Source organism: Ochotona princeps, chromosome 2, assembly GCF_030435755.1.
Source record: "Ochotona princeps isolate mOchPri1 chromosome 2, mOchPri1.hap1, whole genome shotgun sequence".
NCBI lineage: Eukaryota > Metazoa > Chordata > Mammalia > Lagomorpha > Ochotonidae > Ochotona > Ochotona princeps.
The window spans coordinates 29,703,431-29,725,590 of record NC_080833.1 but is presented as its reverse complement, the minus strand read 5'-3'; the positions used below and the strand labels follow the sequence as shown (position 1 = coordinate 29,725,590).

The 22,160-nt window shown below is 43.1% G+C and overlaps 1 protein-coding gene across 8 annotated transcripts in view; it reads right to left on the bottom strand.

Moving 5' to 3' along the window:
- MACF1 (microtubule actin crosslinking factor 1) overlaps window positions 1-22,160 on the bottom strand; it is a 388,597-nt gene that overhangs the window by 258,649 nt on the left and 107,788 nt on the right. For 2 of the 8 annotated variants that reach the window (XM_058679247.1, XM_058679261.1), the window contains exon 1: window positions 8,383-8,804. The exons of 5 other annotated variants lie outside the window; for them this stretch is intronic. In XM_058679247.1, coding sequence (XP_058535230.1) covers window positions 8,383-8,491 — 109 coding nt within the window. In that variant the 5' untranslated portion in view covers window positions 8,492-8,804. Of the gene's footprint in view, window positions 1-8,382; window positions 8,805-22,160 lie in introns of those variants that run through there. One more of the 8 variants, XM_058679284.1, reaches the window with a different exon arrangement.

The window sequence follows — 22,160 nt, the reverse complement described above, 5'->3', positions numbered from 1 at the left end:
GAAAGCCAGTATCCAAAGATCAGCCCAAAAGACTACAAATGAAAAAAGCAAACCTGGGCTTGCCCAGCAGACCACCCCATCGCAGCAAGCCCTGGGAGCTGCCTCAGTGGCTGGATGACCTCCTTCACTCGCAGCTGGGCACCCCTCCCCCCTCCAAACTGCTGATAATCTTGTTACTGCTTACTAGTAAAGGGACTCACAGCTAACTTTATCCTTCCCTAAGTAAGCTCCCACTCACCTCAGTATCCTGTGACGGCTGTACACAATCTGCCCCTCTTATCAGATTCTTCTTAGTCTTGAAGAGGAAAGGTCTGCCTAGAATTTACCTTGGTCTAGGAAAATGAATGCAAAGGAAAAAAGAAGAAAAATCCACAAACATCTCCTGATTCATGTTTGGGAACTTCTTTTTTTCTCAGGTCTAAATTGCCTGAGTGCAGTGAATGTCTTGTCATCGTACCCCGGGCTCTAGAAACCATCTCAGCTACCCTTAACTGAGCCATCTATCAGAATTGCAAGTTTACAGGTAAGGTGCAAAGAATTTTAAATATAATTTCATTTAATCCCAATGATTCTCTTAAAAAAAGGCATTATCTCTTCTTTCAGTGGTTAAATAACTCGACCAGGGTGACATATCCTTCTTCCCAGCTCCAGAACTGTGCCTCCTGTGATACCCCATAGCTCTAAGAGGGACCGACAGAGTGAGTAAACTGGAGTAGACAAGTTGTGAATAAAGAGCCGGCTGGTATGTTGTCAGGAAACTTAAAAAACAAACACACTTAACTGGACGACTGGAGATTAAAGGTGCATCCCGAATAAATACATGGAGCAACTTCTAAAAATAGTAAATAATTTTGGAGTCTTCAAACATCAGAGTCATCATTACTGGGTAAAGACTGAGGAATGCGAACCAAAGCCTGTCACATCCTCACTCCCGTGTCCCTCCTGACGGCACTGCAGACTGATGAAACAGGAGCCTGAGACAAGGTCATCGAGCCATCAGGAGACGGGGCTTCCCTGGCAGGTTCCCAAAGAGAGAGAGATGCTGCTGACCTGCAGGACTGGACTTGAAGTCAGCTCTCCATCACCCTCAGGGAACGGGTTGGCAGAGTGAGTATCCTGGCCGTTCCTCCTTTGTTTTCACCCAACTTTCTGTGCGTATCAGAAAGTGAAAAGATGAAGAGACTGAAGTCAGTGTCTCCACAATTGGGCAGACGTTACCTGAAAATGTACAGGTACTGGCTTCCTTGCAGCACAGAGAGCTGAAGCTGTATATTTAATGTCTTTACTCAAATGTCCCTAAATCAGCCACGACTAAGATATAAAAGCAGGTACAGAAGCCTCCTTCTAAAGTGTAAGACAGTGATTCATAGCTTATCGCTATTTTTTTAAAGATTTACTTATTTTTATTGGAAAGTCAGATGCACAGAGAGGAGAGACAAAGAGGAAGATCCACCGTCCAATGATTCATTAAGTGGCCGATATGGCTGGAGCTGAGACAATCCAAAGCCAGGAGTGAACCAGGAGCTTTTTCCAGGTCTCCCATGTAGGTGCAGGGTCTCAAGGCCTTGTTCCGTCCTTGACTGCCTTCCCACAAGCAGGGAGCTGGATGGGAAATGGGGCCGCTGGGGCATGAACTGGTGACCATATGGATCCCAGCATGTTCAAGGTGAGTACTTTAGCCATTAGGCTACCTCACCAGGCCCTCCATCACATTTCTTAATTCCCAACTGTAAGTTGTACAACAGAGAAGCCCAGAGGAAGATATGTCTTTAATTGTAACTTTTGTGAAAAAATTATAATAATTATAGGAACAATTAAATAGTCCTTAACCATGTGCAAAACATGTTCTAAGAACTAACTCAAAAAAACCATGCAGCATTATTAACCCATTTTACAGAAGAGGAAACACAGGCCCGTATTAATGTCACCCAGTCATATGGGCCGGTTCCAGATGCTCACCTTACTCTCAACCACAGTCCTCCAAATGCAGGCCAGAGGACTGCAAAGCCAGAATCACCGAAAATTAGAGACCCTAGTTTTCTTTTTCTTTTCATTCAGACTAGAAGTTAAAGGAACTAAGCAACTTGTCTAACATAGTCCAGTAAGCAGAAAAGTCAGAACACAGCCCAAATCTTCTGCCTCTTACTACACTGTACACACCTAGGGAACAAGTCCTAAAGGGAAGAAAGACAAAGACTCCCCCTTGCTTATATCATCTAGTGCTTTAGTTATTTGAGTAAAGATTTATTAGATCTATTTTATCATATTTATTGAGTACCTATTACATGCTTGACAAATCTGTAGTTAACACAAAAGGAAGATACACAGCAAATATCATAAATGGAGAAATTTAACAGTCAATGAAATCTTAAAAAATAAAAAGCTGCAAAAAACCTCACAAAACAAAACAAAGCCAGTATACCTAAGGTTCAAAAAATGCCTTAGCTAGTACACCCAGATTTATGAAAATCAGACACAACAGTGACTAAAGGGGAATAAAAGAGCAGCTCATGTACAAGGTTTTGCTATTTCATAACTGACCTTATGTTTAACATGACCCAATAGGGCAACAGAGTTGCTGTCAAAAGGTCAGGGAGAGGGCCCCGCGCAGTGGCCTAGCGGCTAAAGTCCTCTCCTTGAACCCCCAGGATCCCATATGGGCGCCAGTTCTAATCCCGGCAGCTCCACTTCCCATCCAGCTCCCTGCTTGTGGCCTGGGAAAGCAGTCGAGGACGGCCCAAAGCCTTGGAACCCTGCACTCGTGTGGGAGACCCGGAAGAGGTTCCAGGTTCCCGGCTTCGGATAGGCGTGCACCGGCCCGTTGTGGCTCACCTGGGGAGTGAATCATCGGACGGAAGATCTTCCTCTCTGTCTCTCCTCCTCTCTGTATATCTGACTTTGTAATAAAATAAATAAATCTTTCAAAAAAAAAAAAAAAAAAAGGTCGGGGAGGGATGGACAGACATTTCTCAGCGGGCTTTATGTACTCCTGAGGACGCCCACATCCTGGGTCAGAGTGTCTGTGTTTGAGTTCCAGCTCTTTCCAATTCCAGCTTCCAGTTCATGTGCACACTGGGGAGCTGCAGGTGACAGCTCAAGTAGTTGGGTCCCTGATCCCTATGCAGGAAACTTGGATTGAGTTCCAGGCTCCTGCCTGCTGCCTGGCCACAGCTGGAGATGCTGTGAACATTTGAGGAGTGAACCAGACAGACGGAAGCCCCTCTCTTTATCTCTTTTCCCACCTTTCAAATGAAGGAAGAAAACTTAATTTAAAAACAGCAATTCAGATGGGGACAAGTTGATGCAATCTTCAATTTAGAGAGCCCTTAAAGTTAGAGATCAGGGATTAAGCTAATTCTCCCAGTGCGATGTTGGAAATGGAAAGAACTTTAAGAAATCAGATTTTCCAATCATTAATTTTTACATATAAAGAAAACACATACCAAACAAAATCCTCAAGTGTTCTTTTCAAGTAACCACAAAGCCCTTTTACTGTAACAATGTGAGACATTAATAAACTAAGACACAGGATAACCTCAATCAGTCTAAACCGGTCAACCACCTTAGGCTACACATTAAACTAAGCCACACCCTTTAAACATACAAGCAAACAGAGCACAGTTTCGGATATAAGTTGAGAATTTGTTTGGAGGTTCTAGCAGGGGAGCACAACCAATCCTCCTCCAGCCGGGTCGGTCACCCTCTGACCAAGCAGCTTCAGCAGCGACGCACAGGGTGTGGCAAGGGAGGAAGGAGACACGCGCCTGGCCAGCCACATCAGCCAGATCAACCCTGGTGCTCAATGGAGAAGTAATAGATGTTGCAGCCAGATTGCTGTCACACCCAGTTCCTGATGTAACTGAGAACTAAAACCGTCTTAATTCTTTCACTTGCGTATTCAAGTAACTTTTAGTGACACATAATTCTGTTTCAGATGCCTGAGATGCTGAGATGAGTGAGAGCCTGTTTTAGCAACTGAAGAGATGGAACAAACCAAGCAAGAAGGTAACACAGATTTGAATAAGGCTATTACCACAGCACAGAACAGGAAGTCCAGGAAAGCTTTCTGGGAGCAGTAACTACTTACTCTGAAGAACCAGCACCAAGCATTCCCACTGAGAGGAGGAAACGGGCATTTCAGGGAGGGATCTGCAGGTTTTTAAATGACATGCAATAATGAATGCTAAGACAGGAAATGAAACTCGTCAAACAGGCAGGGTGGGGGGGAGAGCAGATCATAAAAACCCTTTTTTTACATTGTACTGTAGAGTTTGAACTTCTAAAAAAAAAAGCACAGGGGAAGAATTTTAAGCAGCAGAGTGACATATCTGTTTTAGAAGGATTACTTTGGGTACAGTTAGCAGGTGGGAGGGGCAGAGGATGGGAGAAGTAAGAGGTTCCTCCAACATTCTGAGTGAGGGAAAACGAAAAAATAAGGAAGTAGATGGTTTTAAGAATAATGACATAATACACATGAATTCATGTGTGGGTGAGGTGTGTTTAAAATTATTCAAAATTCTAAATACAAATTGAGTATTAAGGCCTGTATTGCAGGCATCACACAGTTCTGATACAAACTGTGTCTTCCTGTGTCTAGTTTACATCTGCTGAAAAGATGATGATGTGAGACTGTGGCTGTGAAGGCCATGTACTTACAGCATTTAATCAATTCTCATCAATCACGGAGTAATTGCTTCCACACATCTCTGCTGCATTTCCTCGACCCCTCTCTCACCACACACAACAGTCATCACACTTTCAAAGTAAAAACAATAAATCTAACTGCCCAAAAGGAGTCCTAGTACTGGATATAGTAATGATAAGGAGGTGTCCAGCTACAGAAGACAGCTTTGAAATATAAGCCAATCTGACACCTAGAAGAAGGAGCAGAGTTGATCTGTGCTAGGTAGAAACTGGACTACAAAGTATAAATTGTAAGCAATCCACATTTGGTTTATAAAAGAACTCCTCAGTAAGCAACACAAGGATTGTATGTTCTACAGTCATAAACTTTCAAGCAAAGGAAGAATAACTCCAACAAGAGTAAGAGTAAGTAGAAAGCTGGGTTTTACAGCAAGCCAGAGTACACTTAAACTATACAATATATGAATTGAAACATCTAGATCCATAATGACAATTTACTAGAACATGATCTCAGAGATGACCCAGTGCAATGATTTTCACCTCTGACAACGCTTTTTTAAACAATTTGTATATAAAACTCAACATACAGAACATGCATATAAGCAGCATTTCATAGTATAAATCAGTATTATGTGCTCAAGGTCATATTACTTATTTTAAAGCTAGATTATATAAACAATCATATATTGGGAGAGTAACTGACTGCAATTATGTTATCCTCAGCATCTAGTTTATTTGTGTTTATTTTACTGCAGAGCCAATTTTTAAACAATGGTTCACACAAACAAACAGAAAAAACAGCAGCAGTTTCATCAGTCTGGCAATTCCGGGTTATTGGTCAAATAAAAGGAAACAAAAGCCTGAACGAACAGCAGAAATCCTGGTGCAAAATTGAGTATCTTCACTGTCTGAGACTATGCACATCCTTTATACTTTGTAAACATGAACAGGTGTCAGAGGTCAAGCTGCCGCTTGGGATGCCCATCTCCTGGATCCTCCCACCTACTCTGTGCCACAGATCACCTTCCTGTTAGTGCACCTGACAGGTACTGCAGAGTGGACAGCCCAAGCACGCGGGTTCCTGTTACCCAAGTGGGACAGCCTCTCTCCCTCCCCCACCACTATCACTGTCTTTCAAATAAATAAAACTTTAAAAGAAGAAAAGTGACATAACAACAAAGTGCAAAAACACACTAAGCCATTATAATATTATCACAGCAATGTGTCACCAACTCACCACTGTGTACTAAACACCTTACAACTGAGTCTTGCTCCAAATCTGTTATGCCTATGATCCATTCTCTGTGATAGTATACATCTGAGATGAAAAGGAGCAGCTCTGAAGAGATTATCTTCATGTTTTTAATCGAGTGTACATTAATGAACGGTACAATAACCACAGAGATGATGGAGAAAGCCTTCTGGCAATGTCCAATGGCAAGTAGGAATGACATAGTACATGTTTCTGTCTTTTTTTTTTTAAGATTTTTATTTATTTTTTTTATTGGAAAGTCAGATATACAGAGAGGAGGAGAGACACAGAAGAAGATCTTCTGTCCACTGATTTACTCCCCAAGTGGCCGCAATGGCCGGAGCTGATCTGATCTGAAGCCAGGAGCCAGAAGCTTCTTCGGGGACTCCCACGTGGTGCAGGGTCTCAAGGCTTTGGGCCATCCTCGACCGCCTTCCCAGACACAGAAGCAGGGAGCTGGATGGGAAGCGGGGCTGCTGGGATTAAAACTGACATCCTGGTGCATTCAAGGCAAGGGCTTTAGTCACTAGGCTACCACACTGGGCTCATCTTTAAGTCCAATTGATATGATACAGCTTAAACTTGAAATTACAAATGGATTCAGAATGTAAGTACCTCCTTGGAAGGCTTGATACTCATAGTCTTCAACTGAAAATCATTGCTCTAACTTTACACATAAACTGACCACAATATGTTCCCAATACAACATTTAGGTACTAGAATCAAGGTTGTGTCATAAAAACAAAAAAGCATTTACAATGCATTTTTCTTTTTATTTCAATGTTTTATGGTTTTTTTTTTTTTAAGGATTTATTTATTGTATTACAAAGTCAGATACACAGAGAGGAGCAGAGACAGAGAGGAAGATCTTCCGTTGGATGGTTCACTCCCCAAGTGAGTGCAACGGCCTATGCTCCGCAGATCCGAAGCCAGGAACCAGGAACCTCTTCCGGGTCTCCCACGTGGGTGCAGGGTCCCAAGGCTTTGGGCCGTCCTCGACTGCTTTCCCAGGCCACAAGCAGGGAGCTGGATGGGAAGTGGGGCTGCCGGGATTAGAACCGGCGCCCATATGGGATCCCGGGGCGTTCAAGGCGAGGACTTTAGCTGCTAGGCCACTGCGCGGGGCCCCAATGTTTTATGTTTACAAATGAATATTTCTAAAACATTCAAAATAAAGCAAAGATAGGGCAATGGCTCTTAAGTTCCATAGAAAAACTGATAATGAAAACGAACTTCGAAAACACGAACCAACTGTTGGGTTAGAAATGGCAGTATTGCAATACGTGAGGAAAGGAAACCAGAAGCTTCTGCCTAAATGGTGCTTATTTTCTCATTTCACAAGAAATAGCAAGTGGGGTCAAATAACCCCAGCCTACCTTCCAAAGCTTTCCTGCTAAGAACACAGAGCAGCCACTCTGGGTATCCTAAAAACACAGCACCACACCAGCAAGCCTGTCTCTGCTGTTGCTGACAGACACATCCTGGGACCTGGATATTTACTCAAAAGCTTTTCTGAGACTTACTGGAAAGGGCACTGGGGAATGACTGAATCCAGCTGTAATTCTGCCAAGCATTCATGAACTTTTAATAGAAAGTTAAGTAATAAGTCATCAAATCTCCATCCTAACTTGTAAGCTCCACAGGAACAAGGGTCTATATGACTTGGCTTGGAAACAGGAAGCTTCAGAATCACAGTGGGAGTACTGCAGGTAGGGAGACCCGAGGGTGCACTTGGAGAAAACGGAGACCTTATTAAATGCTAGATAACGGAACTGCACCCCAACAAACTCCAGGCAGAGGATTCTTGCATCATTGAAAAACAATTTTTTTTAAAGTTTTCAGAAATCAACTCCCTAGAGAAAAGAGTGAACTTCTTTACTCTGAAGAGCAAGACTTGCATGCACAGAGCTAAGCTGTGAGAGGAAAGAAGTAGCTGCATAACAAAGAGAAAGTTCCAGGATGCATCTCGGCAAGATATCACTTGACCCTTTCCTCTCACTGACCCTTCCTCCTCTGCCTTTTCTTACCAACTAATAAAAGCAAATCTAGAAACTTCTCCAGTCCCACCAAGCCCAGAAATTTTCCCCAAACCTACACCCTGAAGGAGGATGACAGCCTTAACGGAATGCTTTTGGTTAGAAACAAGTATCCAAAAGACTGCTCTGAGACGCAAAAGGACAGACTTGCTTCTCTGAGGAAGGACATGGTCGGTGCCCAGTGGTCACTTCCCTCCAGCTTCCAGCCCAGACATCAGCTCGTGGTTATAACCAGCACCCTCCAGCAGACAGCCTCACCAAACAGGAAAGAGTCTGGGTCCCCAAGTGGCCCCAGGGCAACCCATTTCCTCAGTATATCCACTCACCCTATACCCCACATCTCAACCCAAAGACGCACTGGCCCTTTAAGAAGCGCAACTGAGAAGACCTCTGTCACTCACCCCACCCTCACTAGACCCACTGTAGATGAAAGAATAACTTGTTGCTTACCTGCTCTGCCCCTGGCACGTCTCTTCCAGTACAGAACACCAGCAATTCCAAGAATGTGAGTCAAAATAAAGACAGTTGGCGGCAAATAAGATGAATCTAAGAGCGGCATTTTCGGGTCTGTCTTCTCTCTCCTCTTGAGTCAGTCCCAAGGCCCCACTCCGTGCTGGCCTGGATGCCTTTCTCCTGAGCTTACTGCTGTCCTGCACTATCAGCACGCCCCGGCTCAGCGCTGTCAGAAACTTCCTGGTGGTTTCTCCTCCATCTCGCCTCTGACTGGCTTTCTACAGGCAGTCGTAGCCTGGGACTAAAACTGTACAGTGTATCTCGGGCAAAGCCGGGAAATGAGCGGTCAGCAGGAGTTGGGGGAGGGAAGGAGGGCCGCGCAGAGTGAAAAGCAGGGCCTTAGCCAGCGTCAAGCTGACTCAAACCTCTATCTTTGGCATCCTCTGTTCAGCTTAAACAAACAAACCTCAGACCCTTCCACAAGAAGGGAGGTGTCTGAGGACGTCACTCCCTCAACTTTCCATTCCCAGCTGGGCTGGAGCGCCAGACTTCAGCATGCAGCCAGAAGGGAGAAGTTCTAGGAGCACTTAGGGGTACTCTTGTCAGGTGGAAACAAAGTATACAAGGACAGACAAGCCCTGGTAGGCTGCAGGGCAACCCTGACCCACCTACAGCCAGGCAGCTGGTGAAAGCAGAGGATGTGAATATTCCTGCAGGAAACATACACACAGAATAGACCGCAGGGAAACAGACTTGACACTTAGGTACAATGAAAAATGAAAGAAAACAGCCAAGAACCAATAAAACCGCTGTGCACACAAAGACCTGTACACAAAGTGCTGTACACAAAACTTGAAAATGACTCAAATGTCCATCAATTGGTGAACTTAGAAGCACACTGTTATATACCCACACAGAGGACTACTACTCTGCAAGAAAAAGGAACAGAGGTCCACACTGTGGTAGCCCCTGCTGCTCTGCTTCTAATCCAGCTCCTTGCTAATGTGCCGGGGAAAGCAGCGACAGATTTTCCAAGTGCTTAGGCCTGTGCCACCCATGTAGGAAACCTGGATGAAGCTCCTGGCCCTTGGCTTTGGCTAGACATTGTAGTTATCTGGGGAGTGAACCAGCAGATGGAAGACTTCTCTGTCTTTCCTCTAACTGCCTTTGACATAAATAAATAAAATCTTGGAAGGAAAGAACTGATTTGATACATATATTATGCTACAAAACAAAAGCCAAGCGCAAAAGGATGCATACTATCTGGTTCCATGAATATGACCAAGTACAGCCCGGAGGGCAGAAGGGGTGTGGGATCAGGGAAGTGAACCACAAAGGGCACATGGAAATTCAGGAAATGACGGCAATGTTGTATACGTTGATTGTGGTGGTGGGTCCATGACTGCACACTTGTCCAAACTCATTAAAGTGCACATCTAAAAGGATGCATTTTACTGTATAAATTATGCCTTAGCAAACTTAATAAAAACAAAGGCATGGAAGCAGTTTGTGCAACCTGAAGGGAACCCATAGCAGTTCTCTCAGCCGCATCACTCCTCCACTCAAAAGGTACTCTAAACAAAACAAATGGAACACAGCTAATCCCAGCTTTTACACAGCATCCTTCGATCATGGAAAATAGTGGGCTGTAACTTTATCTTCCTATCAAACTAGATATTTCTAGGGTGTCTATTACAGTTTGGGTATATAAAAATATTTTATTTTCAGCAAACTTAAAAAAAATTTGCAGGACCAGCACTGCAGCACTGTATATGATGCTGGTATCCCATATGAATACCTGTTTAAGACCCAGCCATTCCACTTCCCATCCAGTTCCTGCGAAAGCAGCAGAGGATGGTCCAAGCACTTGGACCTCTGCACCCACTTGGGAGACCCAGAGAAAGCTCCAGGCTCCTGGCTACAGACTGGACCAGCCCTGACCTTTATGACCAACTGGATCTGGGAAACGGATCAGTGGATGGAGATCTCTCTTTCTCACTCTCTCCAGTAAGTAAATATAAAAATTGCTTTAGATATCTATAGTTACCTTTCTAATAAAAGAGAAGGGTTTTCTATTTGAAGAATCCGCTACTTAGTAAAATAATGACATCTGGAGAGGAGCTAAAATAATAGAAACTCTTTAATATGACATTAGGATCACCTTTCTTAAAATTTATTTATTTGTGAAACAGAGCTCCCCTGTGCCACAATGGTCAAGGTTGAGGCAGGTCAAAGCCAAGAGTCAGAAACACAATTCAAATCTCCCATGCAGGTGTCAGGGACCCATCTACTTAACCAGCACCTGCTGCATCCCATGTCCACCTTAGAGCAAGCTGCCATCGTAGCAGCGCCAGGACTCAAAGACGGCCATGCTGACAGGGATGCAGGAATCATAACCGCCAGGTCACATGCCGACCACAGCTCACCTACAGCTGTGCTCCAATCTGTATTTAATGCACAAATATTTACTTCAGACAATGTGACAGGCATTATTCTAGATACCAGAGACACAGTCATGAGGAACAATAAAAGATTTTACACTTCTAGTAGGAAAAGGCAAAAATTATAATCAGGTATGGCTTGCCTGCCAAGGGAAGACAGAAAACACAAATAAACATATAATTCATTACATAAATGCTGTGAATATCAAAGGTGAAAAGAAGGGAGTACAACAAGGCAAAGTTTACAATTTTCTTTGTATGGGATGCTGAGAGAAAGCACTCTTTTTCGAATATTCATTTTACTTTATTAAAAATTATATATCTTTATTTGTAAGACTGAGTTACAGAGGTGAAAGCAGAGAAAGAGAGAGGATCTTGCATCTTCCAGTACACTACCCAAATGGTCACAATGGCTGGGGCTGCGCCAGTCCAATGCCAGGAGCCTGGAGCTTCTGGGTCTCCCACGTGATTGCAGGGACCCAAGGACTCGGACCATCTTTCACTGTTTTCCCAGACCATTAGCAGGAAACTGCATCAGAAATAGAGCAGCTGAGACTCACACTGGTGCCTGTATGGGATGCTGGTACTGCAAGGTGGAAGCTTAATCTACTACAAACCAACAGTGTTTGGCTCCTATTCATTCATTTCAAAGATAAGAGTTACAGAGTGAAAGCAAGAGACCAAGAAAGCGAAGAAGTGTGTTAGGAGGTAGCAATTAACCAGTTCAGAGCTTATAGCGCACCAAGATGTGGCCTGGGACATAATCACTGAATTGAGCTTTGTGGAAGTCACTGGTGTCTATTTTGTTGGCACAGTGGAGAAAAATCCTGCTTAGAATAATTTAAGATGGAATGAGAAGAGGAGTAAGGGACAATTAAGACCAATGCTTTTTTTTTTTAAAGATATAAGTCATATACTAATTGGAGATGTTGGATTAGCTGTTGGAATAGTGCATCCAATTTTTTTTCTTTTTAAAATTTATTTATTTTTATTGGAAAGGCAGATATACAGAGAGGAAGAGAGACAGAGAGGAAGATCTTCCATTCTATGGTTTACTCCCCAAGCAGCCACAATGGATGGAGCTGAGCCGATCTGAAGCCAGGAGCCAGGAGCTTTTTCCTGGTGGGTACAAGATCCCAAGGCCCTGGAGCTGTCCTCCACTACTTTCCCAGGCCACAAACAGGGAACTGGATGGGAAGCAGGGCCCCCGGGATTAAAATGGATGCCCATATGGAATCTCGGTGTGTTCATGCGCGCTCAAGGCAAGGACTTCAGCCACTAGGCTATCGGCTGGGCCCAAGACGAATACTTTTAAGAAATTTTGCTATAAAGGGGAACACAGAGAGAATTCTAGTTGATATATTCAAGTGATGTATGTTTGCTGAAGAAAACAGCACTGGAGAGAGAAAACTCATGATGATTCCAAGGAAGACTAAGCCAGAGCTCCCTCTCACGGGACACACAGCACTTCATCCATTCAGCTTAAATATACACTGTATATGCTAGATCCCATGGGCACAAAGATGATCAAACACATCCTTTACAAAGGAGAAGCAAGAAAGCTCCTGAACTGTGATGGTCAAAGATGGCCTTACTTAATATTTGTTAAACAGCTGCTTAAAAAAAAACAAAAAACTAAAACAAAAGCACCTCTTCCCTCCTAACTCTAGTTCTAGAATCAGGAGACCAGATGACATCACTTTAGTTCATTTTGGTATATATATTTTTTCAAATCTATGCATACTTGTTTAACACACAGTTTTCATAAGCTTTCTGAAACTTTAATACAAATGGCTTTCAAAATAAACTAATCTTTTAATTCCACTTTGTTACAAACTTTTCGAAGCACCATGGCATGTATGTATGTATGTGGGAAGGAAGTGGAGGGGAGTTGCCGTTGTGAAAATAAGACTTTTCACTCAGTGAAACGAAGATGGATCTGTGTGCTGTCACCTGCAGGAAGTGGTTAGACGCTGGCAGCAGGGAGTGACGAGTGGGTTTTTTTTTTCAGAGATCGTTTATTATATAAGGAATGTACCACTAAAAGTCACATTTTGCACCTCCCAGCACATCCTTTGCTAACAGCCAGTGGGCATGTCTCCAAATCATCAAAGCCTTGTAGAAACAGGATGCAGAACTTTGCATTGACTTCAGACCCACCGTTCTCTGAGGTTACTTCACTCACATGAAGTCAGGATGGTCCCCTTCAACCGTGACACACAAGAAACCTCAACAGAAGGCAACGCCCTAGAAACACATTCATGTTTGAGGCTGAGATCAAAAAGAACACATGGAAAGGTATGCTGTGTGTTTTATTTAAACTGACATGAGATTTCACTCAGTCTCAAAATAAGTGATATCCATAAATATCATAATCTCACCAGACGCACACTGAAATTTTAAGACCTATCATCATTAAAAGACCAAAGTCTATAAAAGCATTGCTTCCAGAAACAGAATTTTTTTGGTAGAAAACTACAAATATATCCGAGATTTAAATTTGTCATAGGGAATAACACATGACTACAAATCTTGGGTTCCTGAGAATGGCACAATCTAGGCATCAAAGACTGGTCTTGAAGTCAATTTTTTTAAAAGATTTATTTTTATATTTATCACAAAGTCAGATATACCAAGAGGAGGAGAGACAGAGAGAAAGATCTTTCGTCCGATGATTCACTCCCCAAGTGGCCAGTGCTGAGCCAATCCGAAGCCAGGAGCCAGGAACTTCCTCCAGGTCTCCCATGCGGGTGCAGTGTCCCAAGGCTTTGGGCCGTCCTCGACTGCTTTCCCAGGCCACAAGCAGGGAGCTGGATGGGAAGTGGGTCTGCAGGGATTAGAACCGGCGCCCATATGGGATCCCGGGGCGCATTCAAGGCGAGGACCTTAGCCACAAGGCCACTGCGCGGGGCCCAATCTCCTGAACTCTTTGTCCTCTGCCTTCTCCCATGGGAACAGGTTGCATCTTACTGCAGACAAGAAGAGGAGGATATAGCTTCACAGCAGATACACAGGATACAGCCTCTACCCCTGCTCTGTGTTTCAGTAATGTGGCACTGAGACCACAATCAACATATGGAAGTACAAAGCATCTGGTACAGAGTATTCCACATACTCAAGTTTCATCACTGAAGCAGAGAAAATCTCTCTACTTCTGGCTCAGTGTGCACAGCTGCCATGAGCATTACAGCAGCAGAGTAACTGCAAGTCTAGTGTGCCTGGGTTCAAACGCAGACTACTCTCCATACTACATTTAGCACCAGTAGGCAAGTTTCTTAACTTCATGGAACCTCAATGTACTTCTCTATAAAATAGTAACATTGTGCCTGACTCACAAAACTGTAAGGATTAAATGAGTTAATGATGTATTTAAGGTGCTCAATATGTGTTCAATGATTACTAGCTACTTCAAGGGGCATAAAACAAAGCATATGTGGCCACCAACTTTTGAATGTTATTCAGACTTTACAAAACCTTGGCAAACTGACAATTTCACATTTATTAGCCAAATTACTTAATCTAATTCAGCTAATCCCTGTCTCATTCACCTGCCACAAGCAGGGAGCTGGATTGGAAGTAGAGCAGCCAGGACACAAACCAAGGCCCATATGGGGGATCTCAGCACAGAATAAATGCTTACCCTCCTTTGTAAAACCTGAGTCCTTGATTGAGGAATGAGTGAATAAATTAATTTATGAACAAGAAGGTCTAAAGAGCATTGTAAGATCAAGGAATATAATGAGAGAAGGTGGGGAACAAATTAGAAAGAAAACTGGGTGCAAAAAACCATCAATATTCCCCACATATAAACTTCTTTTTGTTTGTTTGTTTGTTTGTTTAACTGGATGGGAAGTGGAGCCGCTGGGATTAGAACCGGCACCCATATGGGATCCCGGGGCGTTCAAGGCGAGGACTTTAGCCGCTAGGCCACGCTGCCGGGCCCCCCACATATAAACTTCTTTTTTTTTTTTTTTTCCTGGGAATCTACCTAATTTGACTGCAAAAACAGAAAGCAAGTGCCTAGAAATGCATCTGTCTTGCATCAGGAACAACTCAAAAGACTCTTCTACACAAACTCACTAATATTAATATTTGAAATTAATTAAAATTAAACTCATTGAAATTAATATTCAAAAAAAAGTTGAACCATCTTCAAACACTGAAGTTCCAAATATACCTGGGAATGTGACTCCAACAACAGGCTTATAAATCTGACTTCTTCATGAAGCCAGTTTATTAATTCTGAAATTCCACCTCTGGAATACTTTCCACACATGGATTTCTGCCTAACGTCCAAACTTTGTGGCCACCCTGTACAGCTCAGCAAGTGAAGCCATTACCTTTCAGAAAGAGAAAGAAAAGGAAAGCTAGCAACGAAGCAGCTCTGGGAAAAGACATATTTGAAAAACATACTGTTCTTCTTATTCCTAAAAAGTCATTTATTTATTTGAAAGGCAGAGTTACAGAGACAGAGCGAAACATTTTCCATCTGCTAGTTCATTCCCCAAATGGCCACAATGGTCAGAGTTGGGCCAGGCCAAAGCCAAAGCCCAGTTTCTTCCAGGTCTCCATTGTGAGTGCAGGGGCCCAAGTACTTGGACCATCCTCTGCTGCATTCCCAGGCACATTAACAGAGCTAGATCAAAGTGGAGCAACCAGGACTCAACCAGCACTCGTAATGGATGCTGGCACTGCAGGTGGTACCTTAGCTTGCTACACCACAACACTGGTCCTATGAAGTTTTCACGTATGTATATACACTGTAGAAAAATTAAATAAAATGAATTAACATATCTATCACCTCACCAACTTATTTTTGTGTATTAGCACATTTAAAATTTGTTCTTTCAGCAGCACATTGGAAATATCTATTATCCATTTTCTGCCTTTTAAAACTATTTGTTCCTTGTATCCAGCTGTTGACTAAACTTAAATCCAAATTCTGACTACATCATCTTTAGTCAGAACTAATCTCTTCAATCTTTAGTTCCTCTCCAGCAAAATGGGCATAATAAAGTTATCTCTTCTTGTATTAGGATTTTTAAGTGATTTATTTATGTTCTTATTTGAAAGGTAGAGTGCCAGACAGAATGAGCATGTGCATTGGGTGTGTGTACACATACCCGAAGAAGCCAGAGAGAGAGAGAGAGAGAGAGAGAGAGAGAGAGAGAGAGAGATGCCTTTACCCAATATACCACAGCGCCAGCCTCCTCCAGTGAGGATAAAGTGACAGAATGTGTGGGATGTTTGACACAGTGAACATTAACTGATTTAGAAGCATTAAACATTAACTCATAAACGTTAACCACTGTCATATGATTACTACACAGGAACATCCATACCCTAGCAGAGCATCAAGTTGTCAACAACCCATGTCAAGAGGCAAGTCAAGGTAAAGCAGGGCTTTTAGGAGTTCTAAGCCACTAACTCCATGAATAAATCAAATAGGGAACATTTCCCCACTAAAATAGTAAAATCTAGATATCAGATGTTTTCCAGGAAACTCTGGTAGTCAACATCTTAAATAAAAGGATTGGCACCATGGCTCAATAGGCCAATCCTCACCTTTAAGCACCAGCATCCCATATTGGCTCCAGTTTGTGTCCCCACTGCTTCACTTCCCATCCAAGCTCAGTACTTGTAACCTGGGAAAGCAGTAGAGGATGGCCCAAAGCCTTGGGACCCTGCACCCAGGTGGGAGACTCAGAAGTTCTTGGCTGCTGGCTTTGGATTGTTTTAGCTCCAACCTCTGTGGTCACAAAAGAAGGATCTTTGTCTCTCCTTTTCTCTGTAAATCTGCCTTTCCAGTAAAACATCAGTAAGTCTTAAAAAAGAAGAATTATCTATGAGGATCATTCTTGATTCTTACCATGATTGTTATTTGTATCCAAAGTATCACTTGAAAATAAATGCAGTAATGAAAGGGTGACTTTTTAAAATACTTTCCTAAACTTTTTTTTTAAAGTTTCACTGGGAAATGTCTTTAGGTTCTTTACTAAGAAGTGATGGATTTTAGGTTTCTCGATGAAGCCAGAAAGCAGAATGAGCATGAGAGTCTTATGTGGCTGACAAAGCAGCCAGGAGTTCAATAATGAGGTAACGTGGAAGGCTTGTGATGGCCCAGAGGTGGCACAAGACTTGGGGCTTGAAAAACCCAGGCCACGGCTCAAAGACTGAGTCTAAGCCAACACAAGTCAGGCCGACTTAAACTATTTATCCATGGAAACCAGGCTTTGCACACAAACAAAGCTAATTTTAGATCCCTGTAAGACACTTTTCCAAACCCTGGCAATAACCCTAAGTCAAAAAGAGCAAGAAGTGGCCACCTGAAGGCAGAGGGAAGCTGCAGGTTCTTCTCCCTGGAGGATGTTTAGAGCCTGGGTGGAACTCTAATCCACCACACAAGAATTCTTTTTTTTTTTTCTTTTTTTTTTTTTTAAGATTTATTCATTTTATTACAGCCAGATATACACAGAGGAAGAGAGACAGAGAGGAAGATCTTTCGTCTGATGATTCACTCCCCAAGTGAGCCGCAACGCGCCGATGCGCGCCGATCCGATGCCGGGAACCTGGAACCTCTTCCGGGTCTCCAAAGTGGGTGCAGTGTCCCAATGCATTGGGCCGTCCTCAACTGCCTTCCCAGGCCACAAGCAGGGAGCTGGATGGGAAGTGGAGCTGCCGGGATTAGAACCGGCACCCATATGGGATCCCGGGGCTTTCAAGGCGAGGACTTTAGCCGCTAGACCACGCCGCCGGGCCCCACACAAGAATTCTTTCACTCGTTCTCAGGAATGGCCACCACCAGGCTCTGCAAACTTTCTGATAAAATCCTCAAAACCCCAAGAGTCCAAGGACCAAAGTCAAACGAAGCAAGCGGGTTGGGCAGACTGAGAGCAACCATGCATGACGACGCGAGGCTGCTTAGTAGTTCTGAACTTTAGGTTCCTTACACAATGTATATGAAAATAGGTATTTCTTCAGTGTGGTTATCAAGATTAAATAAGGGATGCCTGCACAGCTACGGATCTAGGCACACATCAGATGCTGAGTAAAACCATTTTCTTCCCCTTCCCCCAACCCCACTTCCAATCCTCCTTTCCTTCCTTCCTTTATTTTATTTTTTAAATTGATTCTCAGATCTCATTCATAAAACCAATCCTATTTCTGCTTTAGTTTTTTTCTTCACCTGGCATCTGGAATAATCTATTCTTCAAATGCTAGGTAAAGCCACAATGTTCTTAATACAAACTCACATTTTGTTTCTACTCCAATATAAACAATACTTGATGAACAAAGATGCCATGAGAAAAACAGGAAATTTTACTGGTCTACCATAGAATTAGACAATTTCTCCCATTTAGAGCCTACCCCCCAGTGACCCCTACTGGCCAAAGACAGATACTGACAACTTGACTTTTTATGACAAAGGGCTCCTATGCTTTTATTCTAGTGAAATACATATACGGCTTTCATTATGTAAGCTCGAACTTGTCTCAGAATCTATGTATCCATATCACAGAAGGCAACAGTGCTATGTCCAGGCAGCTCGTTCCTTTCATGGGAAATGGCACCCTAAATCTGGTGGGTTAAATGGCTCCCAACAGGATACGCATTGTTCACAGCCTTGGAACAGGTCCTTGCAGAACAAACAGCAGACAGAGCAGTCACTTGTCTACTGTCCGGAGCCCCAGTAGCCCGCAAGTTTTCCAGTCTCTGACGCTGACTCACTCTCAGCACAGTCCAGACTCCCTGCCAGTAGCTGGAGCTACCATGTGCACTGGTGAGTAATGCTTCCCCAGGGCCTCCTCCCAGCCACCTGGGACTCCACAAGTCATAAAAGGAAATCTGGGTAACAGTCACAAGTTTTAAGAACACATGCCTCATCCTCTTAGTCCTGCAGGGACCTCAGCTTTACAGTGAATTCCCTCCAATGACAGCCAGGTGGCAATGTAGAAACAGGCAGAAGCACAAAGAATAATGGGCAAACAAATGTTTACTGTGAAATCTGGAAACCACAGCTTCTACCTGAATAAATCCAAAAGCAATGTGCGTAAGGCAAAGCCCAACCCAGGCCAGGGTCAGCAGGGTTCATTCCACCATACCCTGCTTGGTTAGCAACAGCTCTGCCCGTGAAGACTGCAAAGCAGCCCATTATCACACCATCTGCCATCACTCAGGTTCACATTGTGAGGCAAAATCCCAGTGAAAAAGAACACCAGATCTCAGAGGAAAGGATCAGCCTCCTGAATGCCCACCCATCCTCTCCCAAGGGATCAGAGCAGGGAGAGCACCTGGATTTTTGGGTTAATGGATGGCACACTTGATATTCATCAACTCCTACATAGCCAATAGCTGTGGTTCAACTTCTTCCCAATAGTGTACCTGAAGCATCCAATCCCCCAAACACACATTTGCAGAGCTAGCTCAGCATTCTGAATACAGCTGCTGAGATCTTGGTAAGGGACAGAAATGGAGACAGGCCTCTACCACAAACATCCTACTTCAAAGATAATTTAAATAATAATTCATAGTCAATTGCAAAACAAAAATTTGAATTGCACAGGGCCTCATCAGGTCTGCAGTCTACTTGGTAGTCATTCTAATTACATTAGATCACTGATTTTTAAAATTTTTCCTGAGAGGTACACAGCTAATGCAAGAGTTAAGACACTATTTGGGATGCTTACATCACGCCAGATTGTGTCAGTTCCAGTATCAGCTTCCCTCGGATTCCAGCTTCTTGCTGAAGACCCTGAGAGGCAGCAGGTGGCAGCTGAAGCACCGGGAGCCCTGCCCCCGCCTGGAAGATCTGTATCAGGTGGATGTGCAGCTCCTGCTTCAGCCCGGCCTAGCCCCAGGGATTTACAGATACTCAAGAAATGAACCAGCAAATGGAAGCTCTCAAATATGCTTTTTCTTCCTCTTCAAACCAGAGTACTTTCAGTACAACTGCTTACATTTTCTCTTCCTATAATCCTTGTATCTCTGGTACTCATATGCCTTAGAAGAAAACTACTACATAGCTCAATTTTTTACAAAACCCAGAATATTCAAGATCCTGGTTTATCAAAAGAGAAAAGAAATGACCTATGGTGTACCTAATTACTAAAACAAAACAAAAGATAGTCACAAAATTTTTGAACAAAATGAAAAACAAGTGCCCTCTGGTTAACCTTGGATTAACCACAAATTTAAATTAAGCATATATCAGATTCATTACTACATTTAACAGAGAGCTATAGAAAGAGGTTATAACTTGAGTTTCCTTTAAAGGATCATTTACCCACACTGGATCTGTTTACTCATTCATAAAAGAAGTTGTCACTGTAAATCTAGAAAATCATGCAGCTCTGAAACGCTATGGCTGTGTTACATATTTAGTTGCCTAGGTACCATACACCTTCCCAAAATATTACAAAGCCAATCTTATACACTATCACTTCAGAATTTAATTAGGGAAATAAGATAATTTTTAATATAAGGTAGTAGATTCTATATCATGAGTGTAACAGGACTATAAGAATTCAATGAATAGAATTTAAATATCTAAGTCACTATAGTGATCATTTCCAGTATAGAAATCAAAGTAAGATCGGACTGGAAGAAAATCTAGAATTTCAACAGTCTGAGATAAGAATTCACATTCCATGAAGAGCTGGCCTATGGAAGAGCATGAAAAAGGACGAGTGGCCTGACCTAGAGCACAGCACTGATATTGTGAGCGGTGTGGGGGACAGTGAATTAAGATTAATTTCTGCCAACTGGAGTTTATCTCCATTCTTTTCTGAAATCTCAAAGTTGCAAAAAAAAAAAGGGGGGGGTGGTGGTACAAAAAGAACTAGACGAGGTGTTTAGCTTGGTGTTTACAATGTAGGCTCAGATGATCATGCCCCACATTGGGACACCTGAACTCAATGCTAGTGTCAGCTTCCTGACTCCTGATAATTCAGCCTTTGGGAGACAGCAGTGATGGCTCAAGTCATTGAGCTCCTGTCACGACACAGAGACCTGGATTGAGTTCCCAGCTTCCAGCTTTAGCACCTTCCAACTCCTGGTCATTGAAGACATTTGGAGAGCAAACTAGTGGTTATACATTCTCAAAAGACATTCCAGAAACTGGAAAGTGGATAAACAATTGGTCACTATTTAAATCTCAGCTTTCTCTTTCTGCTAAGTGCCAAAGGAGAAAGGAGCACAATAAGAAACAAACAAAAACAAAGACAAAAAACAGAAACCTGTGCTACAGAACAAAGATAGACATTGCGAGTACCAGTGCCTCTGAATGTTTGGGAGAACGGGAAAGAGAGCTGCAGGGTGAGCTGAAAACAAGACTAGTTGAAAAGCTTCAGCCCCACATGAGGTCAGCACTGAGGTGACAACAAAGGCAGTTAGGTGAAATTTGACATAATGAATAGTACACCCTTTTCCCATCTCCCCATTCCTCTTGGCAGTCCCAGAGCTCTGCCTGCCAGGCTTCAATTCAAAGGCTCTTGACAGGAGACTGGCCTCCCCTACCTGGTTATTCATTAAGCGTACCAGCCAGGGAGGCCCACCAATCAGTTCTGTAGAGTTAGCTCTTACACATGAAGATCATCAAGGAACATCAGGCATTTAAGAGAGTTTCTGACATGAAAGACAGATGCAACATGAACAAACAACCTGGAAGAAAGACAGCATTACAAGAGAGAAAAACATCAAGAACTCCTAGGGCCGGCTCTGTGGCTTAGCGGGGAAAGCCAAAGCCCGTGTCTGCAGGGCTGACATCCCACATGAGCACCAGTTTGAGTCCTGGCTGCTCCACTTCTGGTACAATGCCCTTCTAATGTGCCTGGGAAAGCAGCCAAGGAGGGGCCAAGTGTTTGGGCGCTTGCATCCATGTAGCCAACCCACATGAAGCTCCTGGCTCCAGAAAGGTCCAACTCTGGCCATGTGATCATTTGGGGAACAAGCCAGTGCACGAAGACCTCTCTCTCTGTCTCTCTCTTTCTCCTTCTCTTTACCCCTTTAACTCTGCCTTTAAAACAAATAAATTTTAAAACTTTATATAATTTTTAAAACTTTTTTTTATCTTACCTGAAATGCAGAGAGAAGGGAGGAAATAGAAATCTCCTATCCACTGTTTTGCACCCCAATTGCCTGCAACAGTCAGGAACGGGCCAAGCAAAAGCCAGAAGCCAGAACTCAAGCCCAGTCTCCCACAAACATGGCAGGGACCCAAAAACTGCTTCTTCTGCTCAAATTCATTTAAGTCATGGAGTCATATTGTGACCTCTGAAATAGCATCATCACAAATTACCCTCAAAGAACTCGAAAAATCAAGCTAACCTTACGAGG